At 40.8% G+C, this 25,324-nt stretch overlaps 1 protein-coding gene across 1 annotated transcript in view; it reads left to right on the top strand.

Moving 5' to 3' along the window:
* Window positions 1–24,170, top strand: part of RELN (reelin) — a 1,304,886-nt gene extending 1,280,716 nt beyond the window's left edge. The window contains exons 63-64 of the mRNA XM_069229640.1: window positions 494–592; window positions 22,764–24,170. Of these exons, the coding sequence (XP_069085741.1) occupies window positions 494–592; window positions 22,764–22,860 (196 nt within the window). The 3' untranslated portion in view covers window positions 22,861–24,170. The remainder of the gene's footprint in view (window positions 1–493; window positions 593–22,763) is intronic.
* Window positions 24,171–25,324: the final 1,154 nt, after the last annotated feature.

Raw genomic sequence — 25,324 nt, 5'->3', positions numbered from 1 at the left:
AGAAATGTGGTAAACACACAAAAGTGTACATTTTTGGATATTCAGTAACATTTACATTAGATGTTTTACTCTATTTACAATTCTAAAGTACACCACAAAACTTTGAAGTTTGTGGGTAAATGAAGGGTGAGAAATTCACAGGGAATGCAGAGGACAGTGTTTTTTTCAAAAAGATGAATCCGTAAAAGGATCAATCTGTCACTGGATGTAATTAAAAGCTCCAGCCAAAGGGTTCCTTTTCCCTAGTACTGCATTCATTTATTGATATTCTCTCATTTTGTTTATAAATTTAATAAAATAAATGAAGCAAAAGGGATGGTCATTCCTCTTATTCTGTATAGACTTACATTTTTGCAGAAAGGTTTGCGAAGTCAGGAGATCATCATAGCATAATAATATTTCCTTCAGCTTGTACAGTTGGTCACTGTCCCAGACTGGCAAGCCACCCTTTAAATAGGTTACGCTTAACCTTTTCTCCTGATTTTATCCACAGGGAGGCCCGAGTGAAAGGTGTCTTACTACGCTGGTGGCAGCCTCGCCACAGTGGAACAGGTCATGATCAGTGGGCATTGGATCATGTAGAGGTCGTCCTGTGAGTATCTGATACCCCTCATACCCATTTCAAAACCTTTCTGAAATCCCTGCAAGATGATCAGAACCATGGATGTGTAAGAACTGTCCCTTTCCGAGAATTTCCATTCTTCCACTTGCAAAAGGTTTCCCAAATGTGCTATAACCACATGCTGTCTGAGCTGGAGACCAGGTCATAGCGAGCTATATTACTTTGGCCAGTGCATTTGGCATAGTCTCTGTTTAATTCATGGACCAATAGGTGTGGGCTTGTTGAAGCCCTTCAATAAGGCTTCATGCTTTCAAGGTCTACAACAATATAGATCATTTGTTTCAAACAGTCATCATTGGATGCAGTTACACTTTCTGCTGGAACTTATAAAATTCTAATTTCCTTGTTAAAAAATAGATCTTAAATTCAATTCTTATTCCTATTCAATTCCCTTTAATTTCCTTTCCATTCCTTTATTGGACTTCTTCAGAATGAAGCAGTTTTGAAGATGGTTAATAAGGTTTTAAGAGTGCATCATAAGAAGACCACATTTTGCCCCCCAAAACATATAGATGCACCATGGGCCCTTTGATGCAATTTGCAATGTCCTTTTGTACATACATGGGTCTGGGTATTTTGTACTTTGCAATGTAGAGTACCACAATGAGCTCACGCATAGCAGAAAATACAAAATGTCTAAATTAATTTCCTCATAGAAAATCACAATGCCTTGTCACAGCGTTGCACCTCTCTGTTAAGAGGTCTGTGCAGTACTGATCACATGCAAACCTTACTGGCTTGCAGACTGCACACAAGTTGACACTGCCACTTAACCATGGCTGTCAATGTTAAGTATTCTTCATGGTATTCATGGTTGGCCCCTGAGTCATACTATCCTCAGAGCCGGTGTAGTGCTAGCAGTCCCATGACATAGCAGTGACAGAGCAGGTGGCAACATCAGTAGTCCTGTTTTTCGGGCAATGAACGTTGTTGTATGCCATAAAATGTGCACACTTTAAGGTTTTTCTTACTTGCCTTTATTTGCTTCAAACATGGGTGCTGTGAGCATTTTGTAACAGTAGTATTGTTCTGGTAACAACATCCCCAGCTAAATGTTCAAAATAAAATGTCCTTGCAATTGTGGGAGGAATTTCTTAACACTTTGGGTCGGATTTGCGACACAGAGGTGAAACAATCCCAATGCAAAGAAGTGTGTTGGGATTTACTTTCCAACGCAAATTCTGATTTTTGTTGGAAAGTTTCCTAAACTAATACAAAGTAGCTATATGCTCTACTTTGGATGGTACATGGGTGTTCCCATGCAACTATCCATGGATTTCCTGTAAGCGCTATCTACTGAAAAAGAAAAATAGGATTTTACCCCAAACACCTGCTTCCTCAAGACAGGCGAAAGTTTTAAGAAAAGTTTATTTTCTCACAACCTTCCCAACTTTGCATCTGTACTGCACTGTGTAGCATGCATACAAAATGGAGTAGGTATTACAGTACAGTTTTTGTACTGGAAGAGTCCAGCTTCAGTACAAAATCTATGCTTGACAGAATTCACATAACCTTGCACTATGGTAGATAGTCAAAATGAGGCTGGAGGACCCTGTAGTGAGAAGGCAATTAGAAGAGTATCTTAGTGAAGGTGAGAGAGGGAGATAGCGAGAGTTGCTCAAGTAAGTGTTGAGAGACCTAGAGCTACATGAAAGTTTCATCTTTAGAACACATCATTTTATACACATGTAGAACGAGTGTTAGTAGTGCCTAAATATACATATATTTAAGTGAACAAAGCACGAATGCAACAAAATGACAGTCATCATTCAATTAGAATGTACATTCTAAGTTATAGAAAGATAAGATCAGATTTCTGTGAAAAAAACAACATACAAAGAATGTAATCTATAAATGTATAATAATATTGAACCAACTGTAAAATTAAGTTGATACTAAGAATATTGATATTAGTTTAAGATAGATCAAAGTCATTTTGATAGCTAAGAGACAGAAAAAGAATTTCATGCTGAATACAACCTAATTCCAACCTACGATTACTACAGAATTTCATTTAACGGGAGTAATTGGTTGCACGGATGGAAAATCCTCTCAAAATCTTTTAGAACCTTGTTGAGCAAGAAACAGGGGTATACATATCTTTCCTTATAAAGCTGCATACTTCTCACCGTGTTTTCAGATGACTCCCTTGCAGGTAGTTAATGGCTCAAACAGATTTCCTCTCATTTTCTTCAGGTAGTATTTATCAGGTGCTTTAAATGTAAAAGTACAGAGTGACGCACCCTGCAGGCCCTGTCTGGGCCCTTGTCTTGTCATCTCATGATGAATATGTGTTTAGCAGGAATATTTCAGAAACCTCTCCCTTTGGCATTGATAATGCTGCTCAGCTCCAAGCAAATTCATGCAAATTCCTACAATTGACCCTAGCCTTTCTAAGTCTCTCCTCCTCAAATTCCAAATAGATCATTTAGGGTCTTTTTTTGTGATAGATGGTCGTCCGTTGGTGATGTAACATTCGCCTCCCCTGCAGCACCTCACACAGCAAAGGCAGGTAGTCACTGAGGTGCTAAAGTCCAAATCGTAACTGAAGTCATCCTTCCTACCTGCTGTTTCATTTTCTGCTCCTGTGTTATGTCTCACTCATTTGAAACAGCTGATTACTTTCAAACTCCTTATTCATATTTATTGTTTCCTACTGACTGACATAGTGGGCTCCATATTAAGACAAAAAATCTAGGATTAGGCTTGTTCATAACTGTAAAATAATCGCTGCTAGAGACTGCTAGTCATTTCTACTGGTGGGAAAGAGAATTCGAAATTATCATGGCAGACTACTACAATGATATATAATTTTAATATATTAAATTAACAGTAAATATAATCTACCTCCTATCATTACCATGCAGGTCTACTGAGTCATTACCATTTGGAAGTTACCAATACTTACCCATTTTAACAATTAGACAGCACAAAAAAGTGATGGATGAATACCATGCATGTCAGGCACTGGTAATCTCTTAGGATCACTTTCCAGTTAATCGTTTCTTTGCCCATCTGTGCCATTATACACAGGAGCAAGGCTGAGTTGCATATGACTGTTCCTAATTTAGTTGTGGCACATTGAGCAAAAAATTATTGGACTGGAAGGTGGCCCAATAATCACGAGTTGCTAAGTTTAATTCCAACATATTCCACGTATAACTTCTTTGTTTTCTCTTACCGCGTGACAGGTATGCCCAGAAGTGAAACATCTAGCTGACTATGGCATAGAACCTAAACTGTTGCTTGCATATGAGGCCCAAACAGCCTGTAACTTGACTAAGGTTGCTTCTGTTCAGAGGGGGCATGACCTAGCAGTTCCGGCTAAATGTTTCTATTGGAGCAGGATCAAGGTTGATTTGCATATGGCTGAGACTATCTGTAGTGACACAGTGAACCGAAAAATGATGGACTTCAGTGCAGCTCAGAGTAATTACGAGTGACTGAAATTAATTTCAGTAGTTCAAGTATTAATTTCAGAATTACTTTAGATTAGATTGGCTGGGATTTGGAGTCTGGAACACGCCACGCAAGGGCTGCTGGAAGGGTTTGGCTGCAATATTTGGTTGAGATAGGACTTTGTTCAAGAAGTGGGTTCACGAGGAATGACAGTGGGTGTAGTGGATGCACACCTTTGAGGTGTGTATTGTCTGTTTTTGAGCACGCGTGAAAAGAGCAGTAGGAAATGAACAGGAAAGATTCCTCAGATACAGCTGCAGGTCATCCAATAAATAGCTGGCAAACATGAGAAAAGCTTGAAATGCTATATTCACTGCCAGCATTGTGAAACGCTTTATCTAGTAACATTTTGCATTGACTTCATAGGAAGTCTTGAATAAGTTGACATCTGTGTGTGTGTGTGTGGTGTGATAAGCTAATATCAATTAAATCAATTAGAGTGATGAGTGCTTCTTTAAAATGTTACATATAGCATAGCCAAACTATAACGTTACAATCAATTACCTGCAGTCTTTTCAGCTTCTCTAGCATTCTGTTTCATGGTGGCTATTACGGATCCTACAGCATTCTGGTGTACCCACAGGTTTTTTGGATTAATTGGATATCAATTTTTACCTCACATCTGCCGTCGCCCTATTAACTAACAGCCTATTCCATGTATTTCTCTGATGGTTAGTTAGTATTGTTAATATTTAACACTTCAGTGACCTGTGTCGGGCCAAAATACTACCCACACACATTACATCAACCTGCAAATCATCTCTAATAAATGGATCCCAATAGCAGCTATTCATATGTACTCCTGCTCAAGAAAGATGGTTGTTTGTCTTTCCCACTAACCCCTAGAGCAATCGGTGGTACTGAACTGTGTACTATGCAATAGCCATTGCATCACTTCTTTTGTTAGCTTGGTGGAATCATGTGAGTGATGAAAGATGTAAGGTGACTGAAGTAATGAACTAACCCTTCGTGTACAAGGAAAGGGCTCAGAACAGCAATCACCAGATTGATTTGATAAAGAGATGAATGCTAATGGCAGCTCATTTGCAATCCTCTGTATTACACATACTATTCTTTAGGTCACCAGTCCAGGGCAGCACAAGCCTTTAATTCCACCAGGTATTTCCTTGGTGGGCTAGAGTCTTTGGAGGCTAGTTTGGAAAGCCCAGGGACGCTCCTGATGCCTCTGTCACTTTCCCCAAATCCCTAGCAATCTTTCAAGAGGGAAAGAGAGGTAAGGAGGGGGGAAGTAGAGAGAAAGCGATCAGAGAGGGAGAAGAAAGAGTTAAGAGTTAAGAGAAGAAGCAATAAACAAAGAATGGCTGGTAGGAGAGACTGTGTGTGAAGAGACAAAGGCATTGTGGCAGGTTTGAGCATTTTTGCCAGGGCTTCTTCTGGTTCCCTAGTCTGGCCCCGTACTAGTCCATCAATGTTTCCACCACCCACCCTATTACCCTTATCTCCATCACAACACTGCCACCACACCAAGAGTAACATCCTTGACCACCCTCCACTATCTCTTACAGCCCCATTATGAATCGGTTCAACCACTCTAATTCTCAAATGTCATGCATCTGCCTTCATGCATCTTTTCTAGTATGTAACCCCTAAAAAAAACTCCTTATTGACACATAGCACACTCCAATCATAAAAAACCCAGCTAAGTCAAACAACCACATCTGCATCTTTGCCAAATACCATGTGTAAAACTTTTAGCTTTAATTTTCCGCATTGTGCCACCTCCACCAACACATTGGGACGTCCACCAGACAAACTGCCTTACTAACCCGACAAACTAAGTAAATACCAACACTAATGTATAGCCATTCTCCACATCTTCTAATCATTAACAACAGACGACTTCCTCAAATGTCCTCTTTTGGACTGTAGATAAGCTTCGTGCTGCACTTCAATTCCCCCTAATGTGCCCTGCTTTATTTTTGTCATGTAGTACTAACTCAGACCACCATCTAAACCTCAAATATTCGTCAATTGAATAACCTGAAAACTTATCCAGAGCGTGCCCAAGATGTTAAGCGCTCTAATCACATCCCGCCTTTCATACTATAATACCTTAGGTTGTGAAGAGTTAAATAATTCCTAACCTCTGAAAATTGAAATTGTTGACAAGGCCATTTTATTCCAGGAATTCATCAATCACGGTCCTAAAACCAAACAAATCTGGGTTTCTAATTGATAACACTCACTAAATCACCTCCACCTAGGGCAGCACTGTACACAGCCAACATCCCCCAGTTTCTGAAATTCAACACTATGGGCCTGATTACAACTTTGGAGGAGGGTGCTAATCCGTCCCAAATGTGACGGATATCCTACCCACCGTATTACGAGTTCCATAGGATATAATGGACTCGTAATATGGCCTGTGGTATATCCGTCACATTTGGGACGGTTTAACACCCTCCTCCAAAGTTGTAATCAGGCCCTATATCTGCTTTTGGTACTGCAAACACCATGATGCTGTCAGAAGCCAACCACCCTCACATTATGTTCAGTATTAACCAGTCCTTGTACATCACTCATGGCCCTGCATTAGGTAGGACCCCACACTAGGAATATCAAGCACATACAAAATTAGGATGTTACCAACATGCAGAGAAAAGCAAGTACAGCCCACACAATATCTCCCATGTGGAAATGTAATAAAGACACCAAGATAAAAAATGTACGATATTATACAACTGCTAGCACCTGTTACGATGATATATGACTATTTGTAGAGCACACATCTCCCCCTGGAGGGTAGGCAGGCTACTCTCACATCCAAGATCCCTACAAAAAATAAACTCAATTTAAAATTCAAGAAATTTCAGCATACTCTATAAGAAACATCCTGCCACCAGAATCCGTTCTGGCTACAACCTTTTTTCATTTGGATTCCTTGAAATTTACTGTACAAGGAATTCATTTACAAACCAGAGCACCTGCCGTAAAATTGACCATACAAAAAGTCATCAACTGAAAGGTTCCAACGATTCTACAAGAAAAACTGAACAGAAAAGGACTTATTCAGCACAAGAAATCCAGTCCCTAAAAACGTTTTAGATTCGGTGAGCTGTAGCAAAGAGATTTTTGTCACCAAATTAATTCATTGTAAAGTCAAATGCCTATTTAAGGACAAGGGGCGTGAAAATAGAGTGGGTGCTTGGAAAATACATAAAAAGTACAATGCTGAAAGCCGTTCTTTGCAAGCAAATCCAAATGATTATGCTTCATCAAATACTCTCACTTTACTGATGACAAAGTCTTTACACCATTTGTGATCTGCATTGATCAACACACTACAGCTAGAAAAGTTTCAGAAAATTAAGAGATTAGCAAAACATTTTGCAATTTCTTCCTAAAACCAGTAAATAGTTCACCTTGAGAATTATTGGTGCATAAAAGGCTGTGTTTCTTTGCACGAAAAGAAGTTTGGAGACTACTGCCCAAGTGAATGGGGGAAAGATAGGAAAGTGATATTTTTCTGATGTCCCCGCTTGTTCTGACAGTAGGGTGGAACATGCATTTGCAATGTAATACGTCTCGAGTTTGTTCAAGTTAGAGCTCTTAGCGTTGTAACTTTCTAAATGTACTTTTCATGCCACATAAATTGAAAATGAAAAGTAAAACAGTTGACATAAGAAAGCCAATTCAAAGCACCACTGCCGCCATGAGCATGAAGGAGAGACACAAAAGGAAAAAGGAGTTTGCTCGCAGTCAAACGTATCGGCAAACGTGCAGTTATCCATGTAACAGGGTCTATGGCCAAGGCGGTAACTAAACTGCCCCAAAGATGGACGAACATAAAGCATTTACCAATGATAACAAAGGATTTTTTAAAGGCAAGCCCATGAACAAGTGATAGTGATGGGCGTGGTTAAAAGCCCACAGATAGATTACAACACGTCAGAGCGCTTGCGCGCTCAACCTAAAAAATAGGGCTTGGTCCAGTTGCTTCTTGACCGGCATCCCAAATTAAGGCTTCTAGTGGGTGGGTCCCTATTGTCCCACTAGGTTACAAAGTTCCTGACTGGTTTGTCATGCTGAGTGAAACAACAGATGCCTCCACAAGAAGGTATCCTATACATTTAGATGCCTTTCTTGTAATTACTGCAGGAAAGACAGTTTAGATGAGATGAAGCTAAAACCACGTCATTTAGACATAAACGTTGTGCTGTTTGGTAGACTCTCACACACTATTGGTGTCATGCTTCATTATCGGGTGTCATCCTGGTCCCTTAAAGCCAGGATGGGCTTGGCCATGTTCCAGGGAGCACTTAGAATAATTCTCCTGCTGGGGTCTAAAGATAAAAATATATCGAAATACCAAGGTATCTCATTAGAAGAATATTTACTTGTGATGTTGCTGGTAAAGTGGGGTGTTGCAAGGAATATGCACTACCTGTGCGACAGTGTTAATTATTACTGTGTCTGGGTCAGTGATGTCATCTGCTTCAAGTCACAATCTGAGGATGGAGGTCAATTATAACTGCCTTCATCATTAATCACATTTGATGGGGCTTGGAACTCCTCTGAAACCCCCTATCCTAGCAGCAGAAAGCTGTGATCTAGAAGATCACCTGGACTATGTGATACCGGAAGTCAGAGCTGTACGAGGCAACTGCACCTACTGAACACTTCTACGCTCTTTAGGTAAATCAGAGTCTAAATGTAGGGATGTGTAAAGAAACAAAGGAAAATATGGTTCTTAAAAGTAGGGTAGTTCTAAAGGGACAATTGAAACTCTCTCCCCTAGAAACTCTGACATATACGGCATGCACCCTTCTATCACTTACAGTTTGCTAATATTTTCAGCATGCCTGTTTCTCATGGAAAAGATGGATTTGTCTAACAAACCAGCTCAGTAAGCTCTTCATACTATTAATTTCATACACTGACATTCATTGGACCTCCATGAAAAGTCTTTTAAAAGTTGTCATAGATATGACACAATTCTTCATTAAACATTAGGTAATGTGTGGGTAAACTAGCACATACACCTTCCTTTCTCGGAGGTGATCTATATTTGCACCATTGCCCCTCTATTGCTAAAATCAGGTCAACAATCTGTGCTGACCTTTGCCTTTGCTCCATGTTCAATTCCTCTTTCAACATCTTGGGCCATCTGGCTGACATTGTGAGTGAAATATACTGAGACATTCCTTACAACAAGGTATGAGCAAGTCATACTGTACTCTAATAGAAACTATTTGTTTTTGCACAAAGTACTGGATTATCTCCCCTGCTGCATACCTTCCTGTGGAGGCCTTAGCGCTGAACTGCAAAATTATATCATTAAGTACCATTTGCTCCTGTCTGACAAGCAGTTACTGACCCGATCCGTCTGTCTTACTGATATGCTGCCCTGACTATTACAAACCATCTCTCGTCTATTTCCACAACAAGTTGCTCTGTTTTTTTAACATGTACTCTGCATCATTCAACCACTTCCCCTCCAGGTGTTGCCTCAGAGCATAACCTCGAGGTTAGGAATCAGTCATTGCCTCCTAACTTAGTCATTTTGCTTACACATGCTGGAGATGCCTGCATGAATGTGAAAATATTCTGTCACTTCCTTTCACATCTGGGGTTCCTGAAAGATGTGTCTTCTCCCCAGTGCCTTTCAATCTGCACATGGAACATTAGGAAATCTCTTAACTAATAATGGTATCTATGCGCCACTTTCAAGATTATACTAAAATGTAACATCCTGCCTCTCAGACATCAACAACTGGATGGAGAAAATAAAAGACACAGGGCCTTATTTATACTTTTTGGTGCAAAACTGCACTAAGGCAGTTTTGCCCCAAAAAGTTGTGCACCGGCTTGCACCATTTTTTAGCACCAGCTGGGCACCATATTTATGGAATGGTGCAAGTCGGTGCAAAGGGTAGGTTAGCTTAAAAAAAAATGACGTTAGGCAGTTTTCAGTCAAAATAAATGATTCTGACCAGATTAGCATCAATTTTTTACTCTAAGGGGCATATTTATCCTCTGTTTGCACTGAATTAGCGTCATTTTTTTTTTACTCTAATTCAGTGCAAAACTAACTCCATATTTATACTTTGGTGCTAGACCCGTCTAGCACCAAATTTATGGAGTTAAAGTCATTTTTTGGAAGTGGAAACCTACCTTGCCTTAATGAGATGCAAGGTAGGCGTTCCTGTGCAAAAAAATGACTCTATGGCCTTAACACCATATTTATACTCCCATGTAAAAATGGTGCAAGGGAGGGAGGAGGGGTCAAAAAATGGGGCAAAGCAAGCTTTGCCCCATTTTTTAAGACCTGGGTCAGGGCAGGTGTTAGGGGACCTGTGGCCCTATTTCCATGGTGGAACACAATGGAATAAGCCCAGACGTGCCCTCCCTAGGCCCTAGGGGCACCCCCACCCACACTAGAGGGACTGCGAGGATGGGGGACCCCATCCCAGGTAAGTACAGGTAAGTGCATTTTATTTTTGAAAGTGCCATAGGGGGCCCTGAAATGGGCCCCCATACATGGCACAGGGTGCAATGGCCATGCCCAGGGGACCCCTGTACTCTGTGCTGGCCACTGGGGTGGTGGGCATGACTCCTGCCTTTTCTAAGGCAGGAGTCATGTGGCATGGTAGGTTTAGCACCAAAAAATGACGCTAATCTGGTTAGAGTCATTTTTTTTTACTCTAACCTGCCTAAAGCCATTTTTTGGTGCTAAACCCTCTTCTTCTATACTGCCAGCCCCACCTGACTAAAGTAATTTTTTTAAACTCTAGCCTACCCTTTGCACCGGCTTGCACCATTCCATAAATATTGTGCCCGGCTGGTGCACAGAAATGGTGCAAGCTGGTGCTAAACTTTTTGGTGCAAAACTGAGTTAGTGCAGTTTTGCAGCAAAAAGTATAAATAAGGGCCAATATTTTGTACGTTTGCGCCACTTTTGTGTCATAAAATGACGTTAATGCGGTGCAAAAAAAGTTTAAATCAGGGCCTTGGTGCTAGATGGGTCTATCACCAAAGTATAAATATGGAGTTAGTTTTGCACCGAATTAGAGTAAAAAAAAATGACACTAATTTGGTGCAAACAGAGTATAAATATGCCGCAGAGTATAAATATGCCCCTAAATATGGCGTTAAGGCCATAGAGTCATTTTTTTGCACGGGAACGCCTACCTTGCATCTCATTAAGGCAAAGTAGGTCTCCACTTTCAAAAAATTACTTTAACTCCATAAATTTGGTGCTAGAGGGGTCTAGCACCAAAGTATAAATATGGAGTTAGTTTTGCACCGAATTAGAGTAAAAAAAAATGACACTAATTCGGTGCAAACAGAGTATAAATATGCCCCACAGTATTGAATCGCTAACAACCCACTGACCAAAACATCCACTGGCGTCTGGCAAAGCAAACTCCATGAAGCAACCCTGTCAGTATAAAGTGGCAGAAAAAACATGAGTTCACCGCCCGGCTCCTCATGCCTCTTATGCGAGTTTATAACCTAATTTGTGGTCAAAATTTAACATCATATGAAAGTAAGAACGTTTTCTCCGCCTTCAACCTTTTAGAAAGCTTACATTTGATGGCTATGTGATGAGCAAGAGCCCCTTTAAGAAGGTACTATTAAGGATGCCATTGTTTTGGAGGGTCATAACTACTATGCAATTCTCACATATGTATTCTACCTGTAACACATAGTTGCAAAGGTTGACATGCTGTGGTGTTCCTATGTAAATGTGCACTATAAAGTATGCAGAACTCATAAAAACAAGGATTATAATTTTTATATTGTATGATATAAATGGCATATTCCTTCAGAAGGCCACTGTGTGATGGACAATTCTAAGAACAACACTTGTGTGCAGTAATATAGGAAAATAGCATTGACGACTTTAATACCATATATTTGTACATATTAGTTTAACGAAATAGTTTTTCTGAATTATTAACCTTCCTGTTGCTTTGGTTGGTATGAGGAGGCTGTATGATGAAAAGCTCTACTAACAAATATTCGTTTCTCAGTTCACCAAGCAGCAACCACACTTCTCTAAGTAGACTGTGCATGCTGAAAATATATTTTAACACAGTACAGGTTCCTGCTTTCAAGCATTCTATGAGGAAATGTAACATTCCCTTGACAATGTTTCTTCCTATAGTCATGGGGGTGTCCTAATCTGTTGCCTTTCACCTCTTTCTGGTGCTTTTTCCAACAGCTAGGCATCCATAAATGATGTTACAGGAAAGTGTGATGTCCCCACAATGTCGGTTGAATGGCATGTGATGCCAGCGGCAGAGTCCATCCATAGATTTAGTGTTTTGAGCTGATGCCTGGCTATTCCCATAGAGGTAGAAACGCACAGTGTGGACACGGAGCTACTGTACTGCACCTGTTTGTCCCACTGGTTCCATTTTGTGACACTTCAGCCGATAGTCTATCAGTTTGACGCGATTTGCTACACATTGTGTGCGTGCATAATGTTCTTGGCACAGAGCAGTCATTCACAAAGTGCACCTTCTCTAGCCTGGTAAAGCAGCATGATGACCAAAAATTGGATAATTCTTTGTCAACTTGCCAGGCTAATTTCTACTTTGTGCTTTTGCATTTGGCCCCACAGCCTCTGGAAGAAGACATATTGAAAAAAGGCCTCTGTCACTATTTTTCCTTCTCCAACGCCAGTTGGCTATTAGAATGTAGGACACAAAGTTTGTATTTTTGAATAATGGCCACATACGTGGTGGCAAATGTAAATGTATTCTTTAAATTGTTTATTTAACGTCAAATTAGCGGAAACAGTTGGTTAAATCATTTTTCTTCTTCCAGAGCCTGCACTGCACAACACAATAGTTAATCTCATAGAGCAGCTGATTTGTGTTGGCCTTTCAGCTGCTTCTTCAAGAAGAAATGTAATTTTCACTGGCCCATCACTAACCACTTAAATCTCTGGACCATCCTGGTCACCGCACAAATTCCATTCACGCATCACGTTCCTTCTCCAATAGGAATCCATTGCCTGTATGCTGCACATGAGTATCACAGTACAGTGTGCACGTGCATCTGGGATTGATGTCTGTGGATCACTGTGGATGCTTGCCAGTGTTTAAACTGTGTCACATGTATTGATCCGGTGGTACTTGTGACCATCTGTTGGTAATGAAGGTGTGAAGGGAGTACTGCCTTAAATCAATGCATCCACTTCATGCTGCTTCATTATTAGAAGATTAACATGCTTGGCATGAGAAATTTGCTAAAGCTGGTGCATTAATTATATGTTAAGACAGTGAAACATGCCAAATTACGGTTACAGTAAGTGAAAAAAAGTTATTTTATGCTTTGTTGAGTGTGTTCATAACAAAAGAAGCTGCACCTATGTATGTGATACATGTAAAAATTAATAGACATATATCCATTCCTAAAACAGAAAATTGTGTTTTGTACGTTACTGCAAAAATGTTCTTAAAATATGTTATATGAAAGTAAAGCTAATGAACAAAGAAAATATTGTTTAATTAACTCAAAAGTAATTTTTTCAATTTCTATTTTCAAAAGATACGAAAAGTCCTATATTGCCTCTAGACCTCATCAAGCTTTTATGACTAATCAGAGTGCTGCATGCATTCAAAGACATTTTCTAACTTGTGTTGTATTTCATTATTTGCTGTCATTGGTTTTACACTAGAGTAAGGTAAGTGCCGGCTTTGTACCATGTGCTCTGTTACCAATATATTGTGATATCACTTAATGTTGTTACTTAAATGCACTACAGATACCTCTTTCATGGAATTCTGATGCATTTGAAATTATAAATAATTGCTCATAGTATTTGAAAGAAATAGACAAACTTTTTGAGCAGAACACTATGGGCCTGATTTACAGTATGGTGGACGGGTTACTCAGTGACAGATATCAGCTTCTGCTTTATTACAAGTACATAATAACCATTAACATTTGTAACAAGGTGGACAGGCTATCTGTAACTTTTGTGACCGAGTAACCTGTCTGCTGAACTCTAAATCAGATCCTTTTTCTTTAATAACTAAATTAAAGGACCTTTTTCTGCAATTATGGTAGAGATGGCTTTCGTTTGCTGAGCAGTCCATGACATTTTGGGAGTGGGTTTCACCTTTATGTTCTTCAACTCTACGGCAAACTACCCTCAATTTTAAGACAACAGTGGTCTTCCCTCATCACTCCCATCCAATTCAATTTAGAAACAATGAGAAAAGCAGCCAGTGAGAAGTGAAGCCATTTCTTATTCGCCATCACAAGTACGTATTGATAGGTTAAGGGTTGAAGACTGACTAGAGGCAGGGGATAGGATATTGAGAGCTAAATGCATCATATATGCTCTTGTTTACCTGGATAGGTTAGCTCATTTTGGCTCAGCTTCCAACAAGCAATATGCCTATCCATCACAACCATTCACAGCACCACCGTGCATCAGTTCAGATACATGGGTCATCATCTGTGTAGCGTTGTTAAATATATTTTCTCATAGATGTGTCACAGGATTCATATTTGGTTCAAAGATGTTTATGCACTAGGGAAAAATACAATAGAAGTGTCGGGCAGTTCCTTTCCACCTTCTGGAGGCAGCTGATTAGAGCTTGTGGCAAATTGAGGGGTGCTTAGATATCCTTCATAAGTATACAAATGCAACTCTTCAAGGAGTTTGCATGAAAAGAAGTAATGAGTAAGGTGCTTGACGGGAGGCAGTAGTAGATAATCACATTGACTACAAACAAATTATTTTAAAAATTACATTAAAAAGCAGATGATGGCCATTAATGAGTTTTCCTGGAAGTCTGCCTGTAGTGTTCGTAACATACTGTAGGAGTTTAAATCACTGTCGAATTTTGTCCGTTAATTGCATACAAATATACAGAGATGCATCATATTTGTCACATCATCAAAGGCTAAGTCTGCTCAGTTTAAGTTTCTTTTGGGCATGCTCAGAAATTAAGACTTTCTGGGAAAACATGCAAACCCTTCATAATTCGGATGCAATAAACAACGGCTCGCTGGTTTCCGTAATTATTTAGGAGCATTTTAGGGGTGTTCTACCACAAAATCAAGTTTTTATTATTGACCTGCAATAACATCAACTCCAGAATATTGCCTGCCACTATATCTTCAAGGTAAGTATACATAGGTGAGTGTAGATGAACTATTCTTTACTATTACGGTTCTTAACTCCACATCTACTTTTCTTTGTAGTTATTGTAAGTAGATGGGTAGTTGAGAATCTGGGCTCGATATTGTTACAGGAAGATACTGAGTACCTCGATATTCTAACAAACAACCTTCCAGGGCTGGTTTTATAATGAAATGCAGGTGATTTCCTGGTTGTGGTTTCCAGTTTACCATAGGTAATGAGAGGTAAGCTTGAGTTATCTACTGCACACACAAAACCAGATATAAGCTCATCCATCTCTGAAAAATAAAATGTAATCAAGTTTTCTGGATATGTTCATTGGATGGCCTTCAGAAATAATCATATATATTGAATTTCAACATATATGATGAATTTCTTTGGCTATACTTTGCCTACATGCTAGTCAGTCTGAAAGCCTGGCCTACGTTTCCTGTTTGGTGGGCAGACAAGCCCAATCACAAGCAAAGCCTCAAAACGAGGGTGATTGTAACACTCATGCCCAGCAATCTTTTTTGCCCACAGTTTTTATATTGTGAAGAAATAATGAGATTTAGTTTCCAATGATGCCTCTATCACTTAAAACAAATATTGCAAATAGTGACTGTTCATATACTACTCACCTCTCAAGCAAATAAACGTGAAATGCAATTTGCAAATATTATTTTTACCCCCTTAGGTGGTACTTTTTTCATCGACAGCTGAAAGGTGAAAGGCCAGTCACTATCAAACTTGTCAGTAGCACGTTAAAAACAGGACTGTACAAGAGATTTTAAAAAAAACCTGCTAAGCTATGAAAGCAGCTATTACTTATGTGTGGCATTTTAGGTTGCAGTGTGTGAATATAGGGATAGCTAGTGTAAATGACAGGATTACAGGCGACATCTTCCCAGAAACTAGCAACATAAGTGTGAAATCTGTTAAAATCAACTGGGTAGTTTCACTTTAGGATGCAAGCAGGGCTTGGTTATTCAAAAAGTCTTCATCTGATCTTGGGCACATTATATATATTGCGTGGATATCCAGCATGTTTGCCCTAATTACTGTACAATGTTGCTCAGTCTTCAGTGCTAACCAATCAGTGTGAAGACCTCACCTCCACTGAACAACTAGTGCAGAAATTACATTTCCACTTTCACATGCTTGAATCATCCCGTTGTCGAAGTGGAGTAGCACGGTACCATTAAATAGCAGTGTGTAGAATGTCTACATTGCAATCAATGTTAATGGCATTCACTTTACTAGCTTATTCCCGTCATTAAAAAAGACCCAAATTACAGCCAATCAGGCGACAGTTCCCTATAAAATCTTCAAAACAGAGGCTCCATTCCATCAGCTTTTCTACCACACGTCATGTGAAGGCAGTCTCCCTGAGCTCTGCTCAGTTTTTTTCATCAAACTGGTATTGTAAGCTTTCTTACTTTATTGACAATATGTCTGAAACACCAAAAAATTGTTATTTAAACCCCCTAATTCTAATGAAAAGAACAAACTGCATGCAGATGACCCACACCAGAACTGTATTTATTGCCTACACCCTCTACATAAGGTGAAAGACTGTAAAATCTGTTGTACCTTTTCTACTAAAACATTAAAAGACCATGAGGGCAGACCTCTTCTGTGGCTTCAGAAGTCTAAATCTAAAATAACTGCCTGTTCAGATGAGGACAGTGACACTTTGTCGGCCTCTCACTGAAGGTCAAGCAAGAGGGAAAGATCGTGTGACAAAGAGAATTCAGAGAAATCTAGAAAGGCCTTCAAAAAAATCTCACCATGAGTCTGTTAAAGGCACATTCACCAAGGAGAAAAGGGAAAAAATATCCTCTGAGCACAGTAGATCTCATCCTTCAATCCCTCCTAAAAGATCTGGAATGCAGTCCTCAAAGTCTTCCTCAGGACCATAGATGGTAAAATCTACTTAAAAATTCTCATTGACGAGCTCATCGGCGATGACACCATCGACGAGAATGAGCACTACATTAACATCAACTACGGCATCGAGGACCACAACGATGCTGTCTAATTTTGCACTGCCTTCAATTCCGATGACGCAGATCTCGTCGACAAAAGCACCTTCAATGCCACAAAAGTTGCTGTCAACACTGTTGACAATGGTCCAACCATCGACAGCCTTGCGGACGATGGCATCAATGACACCCTTATTGACGACAGAATTCTCGACAAAGATACTACCATCACTGATGGCCATGAAGAGCTTGACGACTCCATCAATGATCATAAAGGTTTCAAAAACTTTCCTGCGCCCAGAGCACACCTCTCCCAGCAAGTTGTCTGCATTCCCTCCAAGCCATCATTTGAATATAGAGGACTCTGAGGATGAGGGACCATTCGGACCAGCACATAGTCCCTCAGAGCTAAGGGTTAAGTGCCAGGATCTTGAAGAAGGAGAGGAAGATGACCAATATTACGAGGACTATTATAAACAGCCCAGGTTTGCTGATAGACCTATGCTTCAGGAAGAACACTACCAGCGCCAGGAGCAGTCGCATACACATGAAGACATCATACAAATGCCCCTGTCTTTATTACAGGACCTCCAGGGCATGCTAAACGATTACCAAAGAAGGTTTCCTGAACCTGCGCGCCTGTCTTCTCCAGAGCATTTCACAGTTCCCCTTCTTCTTCTGTTACCAAAGACTCCAGGACCTTAACCACCATCAATGATGCCCAGGATGACCCTGACATCCACCACTGTGGCTCCCCCACGAGATGATCTGTCATCATCTGAGGATGATCAGAAGGAAGGAGAGATTCCTGAGAATCTATCAAACCAGGAATGTGATAATGGCTTAATTCCCATGCCATCTCCACCTGCCCCCAACCAGTAGATTTTGCTCCTGATGATATAGGAGGATTTCACACACTCATGGAGAGGGCTGCAAAGAAGTTTCAAGTCCCGGTGACCATCAAACAGTCGGACTGTTTCCTGTATGATTTTAACGACCCAGCAAGAAACTCTGTGCGTGCTATCCATATCGTAGATTACATCTGGCCGGAGGGCACAAAATAATGCAGAATCCTGCTACAGTGACTGCTGTTTTACCTCCAATAGATAAAAAAAAACAAAGCCCCTGAAGATTCACCAGCCTGTTTAGTGGGGCATCCATAAAGCGCATTCTGTTATTGCACAGGCAGCACAATGCCGCTCAAAAAAAACCTCTACACCTGTTTCTGCTCCTCCTGATCGTGAAGGCAGGCCCCTAGACAACATAGGCAAACATTTCTCATCAATGTCTGCCATTACAGTACAGGCTGCCATATTGGCCCACTACAGCTGACAGATGGGGTCGGATATTGGGGCACTCATCGATCTGGTGCCTGAGGACAGAAGGATGGAAGCAAAAAAGATACTTCAGGAGGGAGAATGTCGTCAAAAATAAATGATTGCGCAATGGACATTGCATCTACTGGGTTCCGCCAGTTAGCATGGGCTGCTGTCCTGAGACTCCAAGGGTGGTTAATATCCACTTCGTTTAGACCCGGAGTCCAGACAAAAATAGTAGACATGGCCTTTGACGAAGAAGCCCTTTTTGGGAAGCATATTGATGAAGCACTGCAGTCCATCAAGGCTGATATGAAACAGCAAGGTTGCTAGGAACTCTAAAGTTCTGTGAATTGCCCTTCAGGGAGCACGTGGGGAGAGGACTATCCACCTGCCAAGGTTCTTCTCAGTGGTTCCAACAGCCATATCAGCAACAATGCAGGCCGTATAACCAACAACAGTCCTAGCTCCCACCACCTACAGCACCCTACAACCAGCAACGGCCTCATTGAGAACAAGTCTCTCATGGGAAAAAATCCAGCAGGAAACAGTGACCTGTGTCGAGCGTCGGCTGTACCCAATCCATCACTACCAATGGGTGCAAATATCTTCAATTACTCCCATCATTGGTGAGAAATAACAACCAAGTGTCAATTACACTCATACCCTAGAATTCATCAAACGACTGCCTACTACTCCCCCAAAGGACATGCACCCACCTCATCTTCAAATACTTTAAGAAGAAGCCCACATCATGTTAAAGAAAGGAGCAATAGAAAAAGGTCCCACAACCCAAAAGGGAATGGGTTTCTCCTCCTGTTTTTTTCTTATTCAGAAGAAATCAGTGGAATGGTGACCCATTCTGGACCGACGGAAACTAAACAAGTTCCTACGCAAATAATCCTTCCTTATGATCATTTTTTCGGTCATCTTGAGGCTCCTAAGTCAGAGAGACCACCTGACTACCTTAGATTTACAAGATGCATACTTCCACATTGCTATACATCCCAAGCATTAAAAATTCCTGGGATTTACATTAGCCGGCACTCATTACCCATTCAAGATTCTTCCCTTCTGTCTCAAATCAGAGCCACGCATTTTCTCTCGAAATGCTGCGCTCCTGTTGTGGCTTCACTGAGAAGCTCTGGATACTAGACCTCGATGACTTTGCAACAAAGGCACCCCCAGCCAGTCAAGCAATGGAAGCCACCTCGGCTTGCCTGACGTTACTGAACAAACTGATGCTTACAGTCAGTCATATCAAATCATCGACTACTCTATCAACACACATAGAGGCTCATTCACAAGGAACTTGCGAATCGGCTCTGAAGCACCGGTTTCCTTGCATCACCCTGCTCCCCCCTAATGACACGATGGTAGCACTACATTTATAATACAGCATACCATAGCACAACTGCATCAGCATTTTTTATGCAGTTGTGGAGCTTTGCTGGATTAGTGTCAAAAATTGTGAAGCTAGTCCAGCAACGCTCAAGAAGTCCACTGAAAAGAGCCTAGCATCAGTTTAACCCCTACCCTGGGTGCCTTAGGAGGGCTGGAATCTTGTAGATTTCACTGAGCACTTTTTTGGACCTCCCTGTGGGGGAACACCTCTCTTGCATACATTATACCTGGTGCAGGTATAATGTGGCGCAAGGGTTTACAAACTGGTGCAATGGTGACATTGCACCAGTTTGTTCATATTGCACGGAGTGGGGGACTGTTTTGCACTGCTGTAGCATAAATAAAATGACTCTGCGGCGGCGCAAGGGACTTGTAAATGAGCCCCATAGTGTTCCTAGGAGCAACTTTGGACACCACAGAGACCAAAGCTTTTCTGTCATAAGACAGACAGCAGAGACTACAGCGTTTAGCCCTGAAACTGAAAAAAAGGCAGTTTCAGTGGATCTATATCAGTCGCTACTAGGAATGATGTCCTAATCCATAGATCGGCTTCCTTTCACCAGCTTAAAGATGAGGCCTTTGCAAGAGGAGCTCGACAAGCAGTGGTTACAAATAAATTGATCCTTCAACAACCTAATAACAGCTCTAAAATGGTGGTCTCTACCTCACATTTTGCCACTTCCTGCCTCAGGTTCCCTACTACGTTATCACCACGGACACTTCCATAGAGGAATCGGGAGGACATCTGAAGGATTTACAAATTCAAAGGAAGTGGTCTCCAGCTCAGAGGGCCATGCACATCAACCAGCTGGAACTCAAAGTGTTTTTTCTCAGCCTCCAGGCTTTCCTGCCAAGAATAACGAGTGCCTTGGTATTGATACGTACAGACAATACCACTATTATGTACTATATCGAACAAACAAGGTGGCACAAGATCCTTCTCCCTTTCCAGAGAAGCACAGAGAATATGGAATTGGACAATAGAGCACAGCATCTCTCTCCTGGCACAACACGCTCCCGGACTAAGCAACACCTTAGCAAACAGCCTGTCCAGGACGAAGTCAAGTTGACACAAATGGGAGCTGGACCAGTCCACACTTGCCAGGGTGTCACTCGTAAGAAGGACCTTTCACAAATACTGGAAATATTTCTTTTCATATTTTGGTGGTACTTTAGGTTATCTTTCTACCTGCTGGCTAGCTCAAATGACAGTGCATTATTTTACCAGCACTGGTGCAAAATTGTATGATCCTAATGCAATCTGTCTGGCACCAGGCAGAAGTAGGTGTGGCAGATTGACTCTAGTACAACAGCAGTGCCTCGTGTCTAGTTAGGGTATAGTATATAAGTATTGATGAAGCTACCCTTGGTGTGTGGTGTGCAGTGACAGTTTTGCAAAGTACGTTTGTCATTTCCCTACAGTAGAATGGATCAAAACTTCAAGTCAATATTGGTTTTAAAACACTTTTACTAATAGGCCATCTGTGGGCACGCTCCTGCTGTGATCCAGCAACCAATTATACTATTCTGGATAGGGTTTTCAGACATGAACACAAAGATAGTATTCCACAACTGTCACGAAACCTTGAGCAAAACCTAAATGATTCTTTGTCCAAGAAAAGACAGATCTGTAAAAGGATACCTCCCTGGAGAATCCCCATGTTGACTCTGGTGCCGATCTCAGAAATCATTGAGCGAAATTAGTTATTATTAAAAGAAAGAATGTTACTAAGATGATGCATTGGAAGGAGCTGTGTGTGTGTCTGTCAGAATAGCGAAGGCACCACAGCAGCTTGACTATAGGAAACTGCAAAGGAGTCACCTACAGCATGATAGAGCATGAATGGAAAGTTAAAGGCCTGGTGAACTCTACCTCCTGCTAACACCCAACTGGTCAGTGATAAATAACTCCTGTCTCCTCCATCCCAAACAAATTACTAGGTGCACACTAATGAGCAAGATATCATAACCTAGGGTATTGAACGACACAGAGCTGTCTTTGTCTATTGAATTAGAAAAGCAGAAAATTATTGTTTGTGGACGTTATTTTTGAAGCCTGAAAATATGTAGTAGGTTCATGATAAATAAGGAATCCTGATTGAAAAAATCCAAAGGCCATATAATCCTTCACCTCTCATGATATTGGTGGCCAGCTAGCCCTTTAGCAGTATTCGCAAACTCAACAATTTGAAATGGGGTCGTAATTGGATGATTGAAGGAAGGACTAATCAGCTATAGTACTTTGCAGTGTATGTGTACAGTTCAACAATTACAGGAAAATACAAATGTGCTTAGTGACAGACATGGGATCAACTTCCAGAAAGACATGGGTTTACTAATAATTGACACGTGGTTTTGAAAGTGTACAATTTTCTCTCTTTTTGAACAACACATTGAATTATTTCTTGGACTACCAGAAGAACAAGGTTCTTCTTTGATAATATATTATGTATGCGTAACCCATGTATACAAACCTATTTGATACTAGTAGATATTAAGATTTTGAAAAAAATCATACAGAAATAATGAATTGACTTTCAGTGTTCAACCAACCCGTGGCCATTCACTGTGGACTTGCATATTATTTTATAAGTGCGATTTGGCCTGATTTTGAGTGTGTTTTCATTTTGTTATTTAAAACGACACCCATCTTTTTCCAACTGGAATCTTGTATTTCTGACTTTAGTAATTTCCAACAGTCATTCGAGATAGTGGTGAACTTTAGACACTTCAGTGTGTAAAGTGTTTTTTTAATTAAATAATAACCTGCCTATAAATGTGAAACTCTTGCACTTCGATGTTCACGCCACTGTAGCAGAAAAAAAGAAACAGATCTCCAACCCATGTGTCTTTTTTTCCCTTTTTGACAGCACTCGCAAACAAAATTACATGATGAATTTTTCACGGCAACATGGGCTCAGGCGTGTCTACAACAGAAGACGAAGGTCACTCAGGCGATACCCGTGAAGAAATGAGAAAGCTAATCTTTCTTCCCGACATGTCATGTGTTACTCTCCTCTCTTTTCGACCTAGCGCCGCGTGTGATGTCAGGACTTTCATTTGCAGTGGCCTCAAATAGCTAACAGCCTTTTTGTTCTCCAAGACTGAGTGTGCCCCACTATTTCACACTGTGAACTGAGAAGTGACTTCTTTTCTCATCGGTAAATGTGTCGATGTTGACGTGTCTGTGGAACTTGTGATCTGTTGTACCATGAGCTACTCTGGCAGTATTGAAAGTTTGCGAATATTTCTCTTTAACAGGAGCGTTGTTAAAGCACAAGGACTTTTCATATCTTGCTTAAGAAGAGCAACAAACAGTCAAGAACAGTATTTACCATTTCTTATCACGTTGGTATTTAAGTGCACTGTATTTCAACAATGTATCATATTTTGTAATATTAAGTTATCGTTGTTTGTCCCTTAAAGGTCCTTCTTACGAGTGACACCCTGGCAATATGTCCTTGCTATGTTGCTGTAATATTTTGCTGCTTTTGTTTTGGCTACTTTATGTGCAGTCTGGTTTCAGTTATTCTGTAAATGAAGCAACATGCTCGAGCCGTCCATTGCAAGCCGGTGAAACGGAGAGGTGCGTCTCCTTATCTCTCGCCCACGTGCCTGCCGGCTAGCCTGGTGTAGACGGAGAGTCTGCTGGCGGCATGACCTAGTCACGTGCTCCAAGAAGCAGCTGTGTACACAGACCCTTTCCTCTCCGCCATCTTATCTCTAACCGAAAATTTGCATTTCCACCCTAAGCGGTAAACCAGCTTGTCTGGTTTTCCTCTAAGAACAGCCATTCGGTGTCTGTGGTAAAAGCGTGATTTGTAACACAGTAGATGTGTTTTTTCTCGTGTTCTCTCTGTGGTTCGTCTCCTTCTCTTGCGGGTCCTGTTCGTATCTTCTGATTGAATTGTAGGTACACCACCAGCAGCATCTGAGTGACCGTGTAGCCCTGAAATACTCGTTGTAAAAGCTAAGTTGCCTCACTGCTCATTATGATGACTGGTGAGCCCGGATAGAAGACCCATCAGCCAATGAAGATGTGCCCTGAGATTGTATTGTTATTTTGATGATCATGTACCTTTACAAATGAAGACTTTGCTTCAGTCTACCCAAGATCTGGCAAACAAAGAAAACAAGTAGTATCTATATATTAGATATTTGGAAATATAACTGAACATAATCAGACTGTTCGTCCTCCCTAATTTAACAAATGAAGTGTTCCAGAAAAGTGATATACAAAATAAAATGTTAATAAATGTTTTACCTCTCCCCTATTATTATGTCTCTTGATGTTCAGAGTCGTATTCATTATAGCTGTTTTATGACTGCTCTGTGTTGCTGTTTTTTCTGTATATTGGTTACTATGCGTGCACCAAAATGGCCAGGGTAGGGAAAGGGACATAGCTCACACTTTGCTACAAAGCATAGCTCTTGTCCCATCCACAAAGTCCTGTTTGCTGAACACATCAAAGCTCAAAGCAGGCATATCAGCAACTACACCTGATCAACATCAATAGTTAACTACAGTTGTCTAACTTGTGTGGAAGAAAACCCTGTTCAATACTCAGGACTTAGTCCCATATTTATACTTTTTTTGCGCCCCATTTGCGTCATTGTTTGAAGCAAAAGCAGTGCAAACTTGCAAAAATACTATTATATTTTATAAGTTTGCACCGCTTTTGCGTAAAAAAATGACGCAAATATGGCGCAAAAAAAGTATAAATATGGGCCTTAGTCTTCTTTCCGAATGCCAGATGGTTAGCTGATTGGTTTTGTTAAAGGGTGGGAGAAGTTTGTTTCCATGTAAAGAGGAAATCATGTGATGCTTCCTGTGCTACTTGTTAGGTGACATTCAGCGGGTGAGTAGTTACACAACTGCAGGTACACTCCACCACACATTCTTCCACTTTCGTGGGACTGCCAGTTAAGGGATCCTGTCCTGTATTTGTGGGCCTGAAAGTAGTTGAGTGCCTTAACTTTGGATGAAAGAGTAACAGCACTAGTCTAATGCACTAAGAACTCTGTGTTTTGCTAGCATTTCCTCTGAATGCTTTTGTAGTTCCTGAAAGACGAGAACAATATGCTACGCAGTCTTGAGACATAAAATGCTTCTAGAGACCACAATTGAAGGTATGAATACATCAGCTGCAGTCAGTTTGGCGGTCTCGGCGAGAAACCCAAATTACTAAGTGTAGTTAAAAGTTTTCCCCTTGTGTTTGAACCTCTACATCGCCCAACTCCACAGTACCACTCAAAACGGATCAGATCACCACTCTCCAATATAGAACCTGATGTCACCACCTCTCCATCTCCGTTCAGTACCTAAAAACCTGGTACTCCATCTAGGAGCCAGTCTTTCCGGTTTGCTTTGTCTTCTTCCTTGGAAAGCTTCCCCCCTCCAGTCTATCTTAGAGTCACTTCCTCCTTTTCT

This window comes from Pleurodeles waltl, chromosome 4_1, assembly GCF_031143425.1.
Source record: "Pleurodeles waltl isolate 20211129_DDA chromosome 4_1, aPleWal1.hap1.20221129, whole genome shotgun sequence".
In the NCBI taxonomy this organism is placed as follows: Eukaryota; Metazoa; Chordata; class Amphibia; order Caudata; family Salamandridae; genus Pleurodeles; species Pleurodeles waltl.
Note: the sequence above shows the minus strand (reverse complement) of the source record. Positions and strands in the feature narration are given on the sequence as shown.